This window comes from Polyodon spathula, chromosome 23 (genome assembly GCF_017654505.1).
Source record: "Polyodon spathula isolate WHYD16114869_AA chromosome 23, ASM1765450v1, whole genome shotgun sequence".
Taxonomy (NCBI): Eukaryota; Metazoa; Chordata; class Actinopteri; order Acipenseriformes; family Polyodontidae; genus Polyodon; species Polyodon spathula.
In genome coordinates this window covers 19,431,347-19,444,313 of record NC_054556.1, presented here as the reverse complement: position 1 = coordinate 19,444,313, position 12,967 = coordinate 19,431,347, and the positions used below count along the sequence as shown (strand labels likewise).

The 12,967-nt window shown below is 38.7% G+C and overlaps 1 protein-coding gene across 2 annotated transcripts; it reads left to right on the top strand.

The window, feature by feature from the left end:
- The first annotated feature begins 202 nt into the window (after positions 1 to 202).
- LOC121298120 (exportin-2) lies at positions 203 to 12,350 on the top strand. Of its 2 annotated transcripts, none has more exons than XM_041224948.1 (25): positions 203 to 328; positions 1,671 to 1,765; positions 2,011 to 2,153; positions 2,320 to 2,421; positions 2,607 to 2,752; positions 2,949 to 3,039; positions 3,452 to 3,559; positions 3,787 to 3,879; positions 4,087 to 4,254; positions 4,661 to 4,790; positions 5,131 to 5,196; positions 5,316 to 5,518; positions 5,856 to 5,940; positions 6,427 to 6,488; positions 6,733 to 6,869; positions 7,138 to 7,241; positions 7,760 to 7,857; positions 8,393 to 8,543; positions 8,892 to 9,100; positions 9,399 to 9,496; positions 9,646 to 9,731; positions 10,109 to 10,190; positions 10,284 to 10,430; positions 10,866 to 11,097; positions 11,456 to 12,350. In XM_041224948.1, exons 2-25 carry the CDS (start codon positions 1,681 to 1,683, stop codon positions 11,543 to 11,545), a joined length of 2,916 nt encoding a protein of 971 aa, XP_041080882.1. In that variant the 5' UTR covers positions 203 to 328; positions 1,671 to 1,680; the 3' UTR covers positions 11,546 to 12,350. The 2 variants fall into 2 exon arrangements, with proteins under 2 accessions (XP_041080882.1, XP_041080883.1); XM_041224949.1 differs by lacking the exon at positions 203 to 328 and adding an exon at positions 1,117 to 1,207.
- Positions 12,351 to 12,967: the final 617 nt, after the last annotated feature.

Sequence of the window (12,967 nt, the reverse complement as noted above, 5' to 3'; positions counted from 1 at the left end):
CTTAATGAATAACACATATTTTAAAAAAAAAAAGTAGTATACTTTTCTGCACCGCCATGAAATGGTATGACACGGATGTAATATGCCTGCTACAAAGTTAGAAACCTTCTTGCTGGACCTTTGTAGAATGAATAAATCTGTGAGTCAGTTTTTCCAAAGCTGAAGTTAAGTTAGCGACAGCCAAGGACTTAAAACGACCAAGAAGAGAGCATGCGTAGTGAAGGCGGCGCGCCGTTGGGGCTGGCTTTGAAAGGGAGAAGGGGGCTGAATTGCAACGTTTGATTACAATACACGGGAATTATTTAATCAGCAATACGCCCAGTACAAGGTAAGAATGGGGTTCTTTTGAATTAAGGGTGTGGTATGCATTTCTTATTGAGATGCCGTTTTAATTTAATATTTATTAATTAATAAGTAAACAGACATATATAAGACGAAGTATGCCATTTTCTTTCCTTTTTTTGTACATGTTTATAATTGTATGCAAAGAAGGAATAAAAATTAAAAAAAGAGCCGAGGTCTACAGCTATATATCTACGGGTTATGGTACAATTGGACAACGATATTTCGATAGTAAAATCGAAGACATAATATTTATATAGCATTCGTATGTTAGTCTGATTTAAAATTCCATTTGTAAAATATCAAAGTCTACTGTGCTTATGTAGCAAAACATATAATACGGTTTTAAATAGCAGAGAACATTATTTGTTTGTGATTTAAATTATTATAACCTGTATTTTTATTCACAGCATGGGCCCTGCATGGTATAAGGTCGAATTACATTGATCCATTCATTTTTGCTAGAACAGATCATGCAAGGGATTAATGGATATTACACGGTGTCGTTTTATTTTAAATCGCTGGAATTTAAAATTTCTTAATTTTAAAAAATGCAAACGCGTAACATTCCCTTACATTTCCAGGCAGTCGTTTGTAATGAACTTGACGAGGGCCTTGTGTTCTGCATTGGGCCTTGTTGGTGACAGGATTTTAAGTCCCGCCTTTTAATTTGTGATTGGTGCACATCAAAGTGGTAGACCGATTGCCTTGGCTTTTATTGGACTGATGAAATGCTTGTCTTAAATTTAAACAAGAATGTTTAAAGTTTGTGTGACTCCCATGCGTGTTAATTTGTGAGACATGTTGCATTACACTAGTCACTGCAGCCTTGTGATCTGACTGCTGCTGGCTGAAGTTTTCAGAGGTAAAGCATCAACATCAGTTGTATTATTTTATAAAACTAATATATTTGTATTTTAATGTTGTTAATTGAGATGGTGGTGTTAAATATTGTGTATGTGTGATTTGTTTTTGCACAACTGCATATTCAATGTTGCGTGCTATTTTATCTCTTAGCGCTCTTAGTAAAAAAAAAAAAAAAAACATCATAACTGTATTCTTGGAAGTTAACAAGTGGCTATTGCTTGTTCAGATGTGAGTTTAGGAAAGACTACATCTTGCTTGTCTTAATAAAGTTTGTCATAAGGATTCTAGAATTCAGATAAGTGGGCTGTGCGATGGGTTGATAGTTTGGTGTTACTACTAATAGGTTATTTTAATTAACTGCATTTTCCTGTAATGTTTTACATGTCCTATTGTAATTTTCCATCAGCTCAGCCTCATCCAGTGGGAACCGTATCCATATATATATATATTTTTTTTTGCAGGTGTATAAACATGGATTTGAATGCTGCCAATTTGCAGACCCTCACGGAATACCTGAGGAAGACTCTGGACCCAGATCCTGCAGTCAGACGACCAGGTAACCTGTCCAAGCTGCTGTAACTTTGTATAGGAAAAAAGATAGCTGCTTATTATTGCAAACTTCCTACTGCTTCCACCATACACTTCTTTTTTTCACAAATCCTTCTTTGTTAACCAGTCAGTCACAGGTGCTGTTATGTTTCTATTATGCCACAGGGGGTTCTGTTTGTTGGGATATAGTAGGGAGTCATGCATGTGTGTAGTGTGTTAGATCCTGAGGGTATGATTTACATTGTTTTTCAGCTGAGAAGTTCCTGGAGTCAGTGGAAGGCAATCAGAATTACCCCATACTGCTTCTAACGCTGCTTGAGAAATCACAGGACAATGTCATTAGAGTTTGTGCAGCAGTGATGTTTAAAAACTACATCAAAAGAAACTGGAGAATAGTAAGTATTGCAATACATATTAGTATTTTTGTAGGGAGAGAGGGGTAGACATTTACATTAACCAGTTTGAAGCTGGTCTTCCAATGGGCTGGACAGCAGTGACACTTTTCTGTACCTGAATACTCTTAGTTAGACGCTGTTTCTTTTTTGTTTTTGTTTTTTCCAGGTGGAAGATGAACCAAACAAAATCTGTGATATTGACAGGACGGCTATTAAAGCTAACATCGTAAATTTGATGCTTAGTAGCCCAGAGCAGATTCAGAAACAGGTATGCCATTTTCTACATGCAGTATGCTTATACAAGAATGTACAGCGACGCTAATGTTGTCAACGCACTTGGCCATTATACATTTTAAATGTATTCTTACCAAGACCTGAGCTTGATACAAAGTGGTGAGGAAGCATTGCCTTGATTTTTTTTATTTGTATTTTTTTTATTTTTTTTTTTTTTAGTTGAGTGACGCTATTAGTATTATTGGTCGTGAAGATTTCCCTCTGAAGTGGCCAGATCTTCTTACCGAGATGGTAAACCGATTTCAGAGTGGAGATTTTCACATCATTAATGGAGTGCTGCGGACAGCACATTCGCTCTTTAAAAGGTACGGTTTTGAGCTTATTACCGTGCACTCAAAGCTCTTGATATACAATTCAGCTGGGATGCAGCAGTGTTTATACAAAATAGTGCAAAGTCTTTCATTTATATTGGTGTTAATATTTGATAAGCTTGTCTTGATCAGCAACAAGTGAGCAAAAAATCTGTTTTGCTTATAGTTTTGTCAACTTTGTTTATTGCAGATATCGACATGAATTCAAATCAAATGAGTTATGGACGGAAATTAAACTTGTCCTGGATACCTTTGCCCAGCCATTGACGGAACTTTTCAAGGTGGGCAACAACTGCAGCTGTAACTGGTTAAAATAAAAGCAAACAAGTTTAACATCAGGGAAAAACAGTTCATTGTGTTTATTATTTCATTTTGAATGGATAGTGTTTTATATATAAACTTCAATTTGAAACGGCTTCTAACCTTCTGCTGCTGCACATGCTAGTTTGTCTGGATGACTCGCACATGGATGCAATGGCAGTTTCAAGACTGGAAAGAGTGGAATACAAACAAACTGAACTGTCAAAAAGGTCTGCTTTGCTGAAGTACACTCTGGAAGGTGTAGTAAATTAATAATTAGTGTAAAACATGATTTTGTGAGACAGCTACACTAATGTGTATTGTGTGGATGGCATGGAATGTGTGAGAAATCATGAATTGTATAATAAGTTGTAATACTAGTTTTCTTTTTAGGCAACTATTGAGCTTTGCCAGACCCATGCCAGTGATGTAAATGCTTTGAAGATTCTCTTCTCCTCGTTGACTCTCATTGCCAAACTCTTCTACAGCTTGAACTTTCAGGTGAGACTGTGTTGGTGGCAGGGCAGGGCAGTCATTGCATTAAAACACAGTACTGTGAGATTGTTGTTTTAATTGAAGGTAAGCATTTGAATGTTCCCTGTCAACTGGTATTTGATAGCGAATGCAAGTGGAGCTTCATTCTTGGTGGATGAAAGTTGTCTGCCTTTCCAGAATACTTTGTTTTATAGAGTACTCTAATTATGTTTCTGTCTTTTTTGATGCCCTAGGACCTGCCTGAATTCTTTGAAGATAACATGGAAACATGGATGACAAACTTTCACAATTTACTCACCCTCGATAACAAACTGCTGCAGACTGATGTAAGCTTTTTATTTGAGAGCTGTCTTTTTTTTTTTCCAGTAGGTTCAGAAAGGAGAATCTCTTATCCAATTAAACTTGGTCAGGACGTTCTTTAGCTGAAGTTATTGAGGGTATCCAAAGAAAGGGAGTGTCGGGGTCTGTCTTTTGTCGGTACATTCCGACAGCTTGAATTGTGCATTTATGGCTCTCCTTTGTGTTTAATGCAGGATGAGGAGGAGGCGGGCCTGCTTGAGTTGCTGAAATCCCAGATCTGTGACAACGCTGCCCTGTACGCTCAGAAATATGACGAGGAGTTCCAGCCCTACCTGCCTCGCTTCGTCACGGATATCTGGAACCTGCTGGTCACCACGGGGCAGGAGGTCAAGTACGACCTGGTGAGAGTCCGGCTGTGGCTTCTCTCAGTTTAGAGTGTACCAGGCAGAGGGAGACGCTGATATTTCTACTAAACTGCAACAAGCATTTAGCCATTTTTTTTTCTTCAATCCTGTAATGGATGCTTATTTACTCTTACTTTTTTAAATCCAGCCTCATAAGCCAGAATTTCATATGCAGTACAAGAAACGGAATCTAGTTACATTAAGTAGCTTTTCTCCTTTTAATAAATGCTTGGGCATTACAGGGTTAAAGAAAGCCCTCAAAAGTTATCTTGTGTTTAAAAAAAAAAAAAAAAACACCTTGTGGAAACTTCTCCACAATTTCATGTGTTTGCATGGGGAAAAGATAATTTTGCATTTTTTTAATTTTATTTATTTATTTTCATTTCTTCCCCTCTCCTGTTAGCTGGTGAGCAATGCCATCCAGTTCCTGGCTTCAGTCTGTGAGAGACCTCACTATAAACACTTGTTTGAAGATCAGAATACACTGACCAGCATCTGCGAGAAAGTCATTGTACCCAACATGGAGTTCAGAAGTACGTGTGCTGCTGCTTGTTTCCACAGAATACAGGGATATAGCAGATATGTCCAGAATTAATTATTCTATCTTAAGAGCTGCTTTGCCAGTTGTAAAACAGCTTAGGATGTATGTAAGCGGTTGACATACATTGATTTAGTATTCTGTATGATTGTCGAGTAACTCACACAGTCTAGTTTCTTTATCTCATGTTGGTTGCTGCTAGTGTAACAGTGTTTTTGAATGTACTGCTGGTATGATTTCTGTCCCCTGCTGGTGAAAGTTACAAGCTCTTGGTTTGGAAGTGTTTGGTTTGCGCCTGGAAACCAATTTTTTTTTGTGTGTCTGTGTTTCCACAGCTGCTGATGAGGAGGCATTTGAAGATAATTCCGAAGAGTACATCAGACGAGATCTGGAGGGTTCAGGTATTGCAACATTTAAAAATATTGTGTATACATAACAGATAGAAATCTTATCAAACCTGCATCAAAAGACTCTGTGATAAATATTGAGAATCTGTCTGGGGGCTCATTTTATATTGCAGATATTGACACAAGACGTAGAGCAGCCTGTGATCTTGTAAGGGGGCTCTGCAAGTTTTTCGAAGGTCCAGTGACTGCCATTTTCTCCGGCTATGTTAACTCCATGTTGACGGAGTATGCCAAGAGCCCAGGCACCAACTGGAAGCACAAAGATGCAGCCATCTACCTGGTCACCTCACTTGCCTCCAAAGCACAGACTCAGAAGGTACTGCTGCACTCCCAGCTGGGCCTGGGGCTCTTCTCATTGCCTTTCATTGTTACAATCAAACATTGAACCTTTGAGTGTCTTTAGAAACACGAAGGCCTGTTTGATCAGTGTACACAAAATCAAATGCGTGCCTTTTTATAAGTGATGCTTATTAGTTGAACTTGTTTATTTATAAGGGAAGCTCTCATATCCTGGTTTGTATAATAGCTTGTGAGTTGGCTTTATTTATTAAACGGAACCAGTTAAACACCTGATCCCTATGGGTAGCAGATGCCATTGGATTCGAAACGATATGATATGTGATTAAACAACATTCTCTCTGTTTTTGTTTCAGCATGGAATCACACAAGCCAATGAGCTGGTGAACCTCACAGAATTCTTTGTTAGTCACATACTGCCTGATCTGAAGTCTGCAAATGGTAAGAAAACAGAAATCACCTGCTAACTTCACTCAACTGCAGAGCACTGGTAAAAGGAAAGATGATCTGTTGAAATTGGTCTTTTATTTAAGATATTATAAGCTGGTTTCACAAATCCTGATTACCACTACTGTTAGACCAACTAGTGTTAATTTGGATAAGGAAGTCCAAGATCAGTGCTAATCGGGGTCTGTGAAACCAGCTGCGAGAGATGCAGTTGAAATGTTTCAATAAGAATGTTGTTTCTACATTGTACAACTCTGGAACTTCCTGTGAAGTCTGAGGCGGTGGGGGGGTGGGGGGCTTGATGCAATCCAGCTCCTTCCGCCAGTGGTGTTGAGGTTGATCAAGTCAATTCCAAACATTTCCTTAGACCCCTAAAGAGAAGAGATGACCCCATTCCATGAAGCCTGAAATGTGAAAGCAATTGTCTTTTTAAAAAAAAAAAAAAAAAAAAAAAACCCTTTAAATGTGTCTCCCTTACAGTGAATGAGTTTCCTGTACTGAAAGCTGATGCTATCAAATACGTCATGATTTTTAGGAGTCAGGTGAGTTTTATAAATACTTATATTATAAATTTTATATTCTCTAAGTTATATTTTACTCCTAAGGATTGATTTTTTTTTAAGACTTCTGTGCTTAGCATCTTATAATGAATATTTTGTTTTGAGTGCATAGCTGCAAATTTTCTCTGTCTGAGAGGAGGTGAATTTTAGACCTTAAGTACCCCTGCAGTCTGCCATTGTAGCTGTAAGGTTCATTGTGTTGTGTACCCTTGCTTCCCCTTTTCAGCTTCCCAAAGAACAGCTCCTTGTGGCGATTCCTCTTCTAATTGCCCTTCTCCAGGCAGAAAGCATTGTGGCTCATACGTACGCAGCACATGCCCTGGAGAGAATCTTCACAATGAGGGGTCCAAACAACACCACACTGTGAGTGCACACTGCTTCACTGGAGATCGGATTAGTAGACTGTTTAATTGTTCTGTTTCTACAATTAATTAATTTTAATGGTTTAATTGTTTTTGTGATTTTTGGATCCTTGTGACTTAATTGTAGTGACTTGTCAAATCAAAGTAATTGATTTGACTGTGCACATGAAAGCTGATCAGTATTCACATGGTGCAGCAGTCCAGGTTTATATGCTGTTGCATGAAACAGACATGAATTTATCATGATTGTGGATATTTCCCTCCTGTAGAATCACAGCTGCAGAAATGGCCCCGTTCACAGAGCAGCTTCTGCTCCACCTATTCAAAGCTCTGTCCATGCCGGGCTCTTCTGAAAATGAGTACATCATGAAAGGTAGGAGTGCCTGATTGCTGCTGGTTAAGTTTGTGATTCTCATGTATGTCTGAGGGGTGTTAAGGAGAGGTGACAAGGGGGTCATTTCACACACATCTGGTATGCTGATGCGTTCTAGTATCTCTTCAGTTAAGTTCTGTTCGCGTTGTCCTGTGAAAATGAGGCTTTATTCATTTTGTTGCATGGCTGCACACATTCGCTTGTCACAGTGTGTCTGGTGTGTAGCAGTATTTGGTTGATGCACAGTGATTTTCCACCTTTAAGTTTCATTCACAGTGTTATCCAGTAAAAGTGAAAGATTTCACTCCCCCATTTTTACTTCATGTCAAACTGATCTCTGATATACCACTCCCATTAAATTTTGTCTGGGGATGCTTTGTTCACTAATCTTCCCTGGGTTGACGAAAGACGGTAGTATTCATACATGTGAGATAAAGGCTAAAAGAAAAGCTGGTTTTGCATTAGTGTCTGATTTGAAGGTTTGGTAAATTGAAACATGTCTACATTCTACTTCACAGCTATTATGAGAAGCTTCTCCCTCCTTCAGGAATCCATTGTTCCCTACATCCCTACCCTCATCAGCCAGCTAACACAGAAACTTCTCTTGGTCAGCAAGGTAAAGAACATTGAGTGCCCAAATTAGCTTTACGTCTTCATTTAACTATGTAGATGGCCCTTTACCACTCGGCTATCGTACATCTTCTCAATGAGAAAGTAGTTGATTTAGTTCAATTTACTTTGTGTACACATTTTTACTTTTACAGTTTAATTACACTTGTTTATTATGCATCAAGATATTGTGTATATGAATCTTCAAGATCCAGATATTGTATATTTATGAATCTGCAAGATCTCCATAAAATGACATCTTGTAAATGTTTAGGATCCTATGCTGCTTAGGATTTTCTTTTGTTTGCCAGTTTTTAGTTTTTACTGAGATTTAATCATTAAGTTTTCAGCAGTGTCCAAATGTACTTTCTATTGGTAGACCTGTATGTGGCGCACAGTGATTGCGCTGGTGAATTTAGCTTCTATTCAGTTCTATTTCTTGAATATTGCAGTCAGGCCCAAAGTGGCCTACTTTTTTTTTTTTTTGCAGTAAACCAGATTTTTGGCTTGGTTATTAACGTGTTGTTTTTTCCTTTCTCCAGAACCCCAGCAAGCCGCACTTTAACCATTACCTGTTTGAGTCTCTGTGCCTGTCTGTGAGAATAACCTGCAAAGCCAACCCAGCAACTGTGAGCAGCTTTGAGGAGGCGCTGTTCCCCGTGTTCACAGAGATCCTGCAGAATGATGTGCAGGGTATGCTCTTTACAGCTCATTGAATCACAGGTTTTAGTCATTGTAGTACTGTGGAATGAGATTAAAGATCAGGTTACACAAGTTGTGTTAAGTGGCTTTATAGAACTGCAACAAGAGACATTCAGTCAAAGTAATATAATCTGGTACACTCTAGCTGACTAGGCTTTATTTTTAGCACGTGATAACAGCTAAATATAGTCCAAATACAGTAAGAGCACAGGTGGAGGGGATTGGAAACTGGAAAAAACAAGAGACCTTGACACAGACTTTAGTGCTGTTGTACATCTTCTGATTGAGTATTTTCATTTTATAAATGTGGTGGTTGGTTGCTTTTTTTTTTTCTTTCAGAGTTTGTTCCCTATGTCTTCCAAGTGATGTCCCTGCTGTTGGAGATGCACACCACCAGCATCCCTCCTGCCTACATGGCGCTCTTCCCTCACCTCCTGCAGCCTGTTCTGTGGGAGCGCACAGGCAACATCCCCCCACTGGTCAGGCTGCTGCAGGCATACCTACAGAAAGGGGGCACCACCATTGCCACTACAGCTGCCGATAAGATTGTAAGACTATAGGAATTATTAGCTTTTTCTTAATTTCATCTTTGCATCTTTCTAGAGATGCCCTTATTCAATCATCTCCCTGGCTTTATTTTCGCTTGGTTTATGTGCTCCAAACTTGCATAGGAAGAAATATTCTTGCACAGGAATTTGAGTTTAGTAGTTTACACAGCAAGGTAGTCTGGAGAGGAGACGTGTTTACAGCAACATGAACTGCTTTTAAGGGCTAGCTTATTATAGACTCTTGTAAGATACCCTTGTTTTAAGGTTTAGTTAATGTATTTTTTATTTTTTTTTTCAGCCTGGCTTGCTGGGAGTGTTCCAGAAGCTGATTGCATCTAAAGCGAATGACCACCAAGGCTTCTATCTGCTCAACAGCATCATCGAACACATGCCACCGTCAGTAAAACATTGTTTTAATAGTGCACTGTGCATTTTACACCTTTCTAATGCATACTAGGTTGACAGCTTACTTGTGTTAATGAAGCAAATCTTTAAAGTAAACGCTTGCCTGATGTGTGTTTTTTGTTTTGATGTGTTTGTATCAGAGAGTCTGTCAACCAGTACAAGAAGCAGATCTTCATTCTGCTGTTCCAGAGACTGCAGAGTTCGAAAACCACCAAGTTCATCAAAAGTGAGTTCAGGGAGGAAATCCATTCAGCTGTGTGCGTTTTAAAGACAGGAACAAAAACAAAGTTCTTTAAATGTCCCATGTAACTGTGGATTTGCATTGCACTTTTCTAAATAGTAAAATGTGACTCGCACACAGGGGATAGAGTAGACACATGTAAACCAATGCCATACTGGATGAATTATTGCTACTACTGCACTAGCCGTATTTAGGTGATTCAGTAAATGTTGTATTTTAAAAATCTGTTGGCAAGCTATTCCTGGTGACCGGTTGCTCTCGACAGACTTGAAACCCAAAGTGTTGCTAATTGTTGGAAAACCTTGACGTTTACTCTGAGATTTGCATATTGAGTGAACTCTGTCATCCTATTTCTATTCTAGGTTTCCTGGTGTTTATAAATCTCCACACTGTCAAATATGGAGCTATAGCAACACAAGAAATCTTTGACAGCATACAGCCCAAGTAAGTGCTTTTTGATCCGTAGATGCTGATGTAAAATAGTCTCGTTCGGACTGGATACCGTGACCCAACTGAGTGCTCTTGACTGTTGTGCAGGATGTTTGGCATGGTGCTGGAGAAGATTGTTATCCCAGAGGTACAGAAAGTATCGGGGCCAGTTGAAAAGAAGATCTGTGCAGTGGGGATTACTAAAATACTGACCGAATGTCCTTCCATGATGGATACAGATTATACTAAACTCTGGTAATGCATTTCTTGATTTAATCTGTTAATGTCAGCATTGTTCCCCTTTGTGGTGGTGACTGCAAATGTACATTTAAAATATAATATTTATTTTGCATGAACGGGCTGTGCATCGCATCACCAATTGATTTATTATGCAAATATAATGCCTTGTAAGAAGTAATATATGGAAGCTGCATCTCTCTGTTGCAAGTCGGTATCAGTCACAGTGGGCAGGACAGCAGGGTAATATATTTAAAGGAATAACTGTTGGGCCATGCTGTAGAGGGGACACATTAGCTATTTCATAATTGGGAAGAAAATGGGGTAAATTTTTTTTTTTTTTTTTTTTTTAAATATAATGAAATGAAGAATATGCAAAGAAGAGTTTTTCAAGCCCTTTGCAGGTGGTGGTTTTATTTGTATCTTTTTTCCGTTACTTGCCTGTTGATCTAGGTCCCCCTTGCTGCAAGCTCTGATTGGCTTCTTTGAGCTTCCTGAAGATGACAGTATCCCAGATGATGAGCACTTCATTGATATTGAAGATACTCCTGGTTACCAGACTGCCTTCTCCCAGCTGGCCTTCGCTGGGAAGAAAGAACACGACCCATTCGGTGACTCTGTCAGCAATCCCAAGATCCTCCTGGCACAGTCGCTGCACAAACTGTCTACAGCATGCCCAGGAAGGGTAGGTTATAAACAGCGACATTCAAACCCAGGACTCATGCTTTTACTGACCCTTTCAGAGGGTTGCTATGGGTTGTAACTTTACCTGTGGTGTATTGTTCCTGGATCGCCCAGTATAGAGAGAAGACCCACTGATATATGGAGACACCTTTCTTAACAGTGTAGTAGTATTTTACACAACATTAAACCACACATGCTGTTTTATGAGGATTTTAAAGTTTCACTTGTATGTTTATGTATTGTAAATCACAAACTAAGATTTCTATAAATAGGTAATTGTCTGCTACTTTTTAATTGATGTATAATGATTTAACGGGTTCTTTCTGCAAGTGTAGATTCATTTTTTTTCGTCTCGATAGGTACCATCCATGCTGAGCACCAGCTTGAATGCCGAAGCACTGCAGTATCTACAAGGTTACCTCCAAGCTGCAGCCATACAGCTGGTCTAAAAACAAGCCACTTGAGCCATTGCAGGCATGCTGTCGGACAAGAGCTGATCTGGAGGAGACCCGGCTCCATTTGTAGATTGACAAATACTATTGCTGTCATGGTAAACATCTGCATATACTTTAATAGAACCATTAGCTGTTTCACCAGATGCTGGTCTTGTCAGCAAGCAGTACAAGTTAAATAAACTGATGTTCAATCTTTTAGAATTTTAACTCCTATACCAAAAAGACATTCTTAAAAAAAAAAAAAAAAAAAAAAGATTGAATTGGCTAAGTTTAAAAGAAATGGTCTACGAAGTTTACAAATGTGACTCTGATGTGGAGGTTTTGTGGAATTGGTTTGAAGCAGCTTGTATTGTGAAGTTGACATTTTAAAAGAATGCTGATGTGCTAGTGTTCAAAAAGCTCATTTTGAATATATTTTAACAGTGATCTCTTTGGAAAGGGAATGTAAGAGTTCAGTCCTGGCTGTCACTGTGAAGGAGTTAAAGATTGAAATGGATGTCCCATTTAGCCACAGGCCATGCTGTGTCAATTTGCACGTTCCTTTTCTTGCAGCTCCATTGCAGTCAGTCGCCAATTCATTTGTTTTGCAGTGCACTCATGCTAGTTCGGGAGTCTTTGTTTTGCTTTTGGGTAAAGCACTGGTTGTAGAGCAGTAATGTGTATCTAACTTGAACTGGCTTATTTCCATGGCAATGCTTCTAAACTTTCTATGTTACTATTTATGTTGACTACATTTTTTCAGGGTTTTTTTGCTGTTTTTGATCCAAATCTGAATAAATAAAAATCATTTGTGTAAAAAGCTTATAACTTTTTTTTGTTTTCTAGGAAATAACAAAAAAAAAAAACATTGATTTATTTCTTGCACCAGTTTCAGCCCTAAAGATTCACAGACCCTGATTACCACTAATCTTTGACAACCTAATGTTCCCTTAGGTAAAACAGTCCAAGATTAGGGATTATTGGGGGGGGGGGGGGGGGGGTGTTAAACCACCCCCCCTATCACGTGCTCCCCGTAAAACAGCCCTTTATTCTGTGAAGCAGGTTATAAGGCAGTATAGTCATGGCTCCTATTTGCCCTATAATACCATTAAACTAGCAAGTATTCGCTATGGCTTAAGTGTTCTAAAGGGGAAGCGCTGTGTAATAACTTTAAAATCTCCAATTAACCACGTGCATAACCAATCAACAGAGAACATGTGTATAACTGCATTTACATGACAATTTTCAAATTGCAATATTACAGATGTTTGTATAAAATAAAATAAAAACACACTTACCCTTAATTTAAGTGGACAAGTAATTGCAATAATAGCATTTGATATGATCTTACAAAAGCAGGAATTGTGTCCAAATCCATAGTATATCTCGCTCGGCATACAGACTTTTCTAGACACAGCCCACCTTTTGACGTGTAGT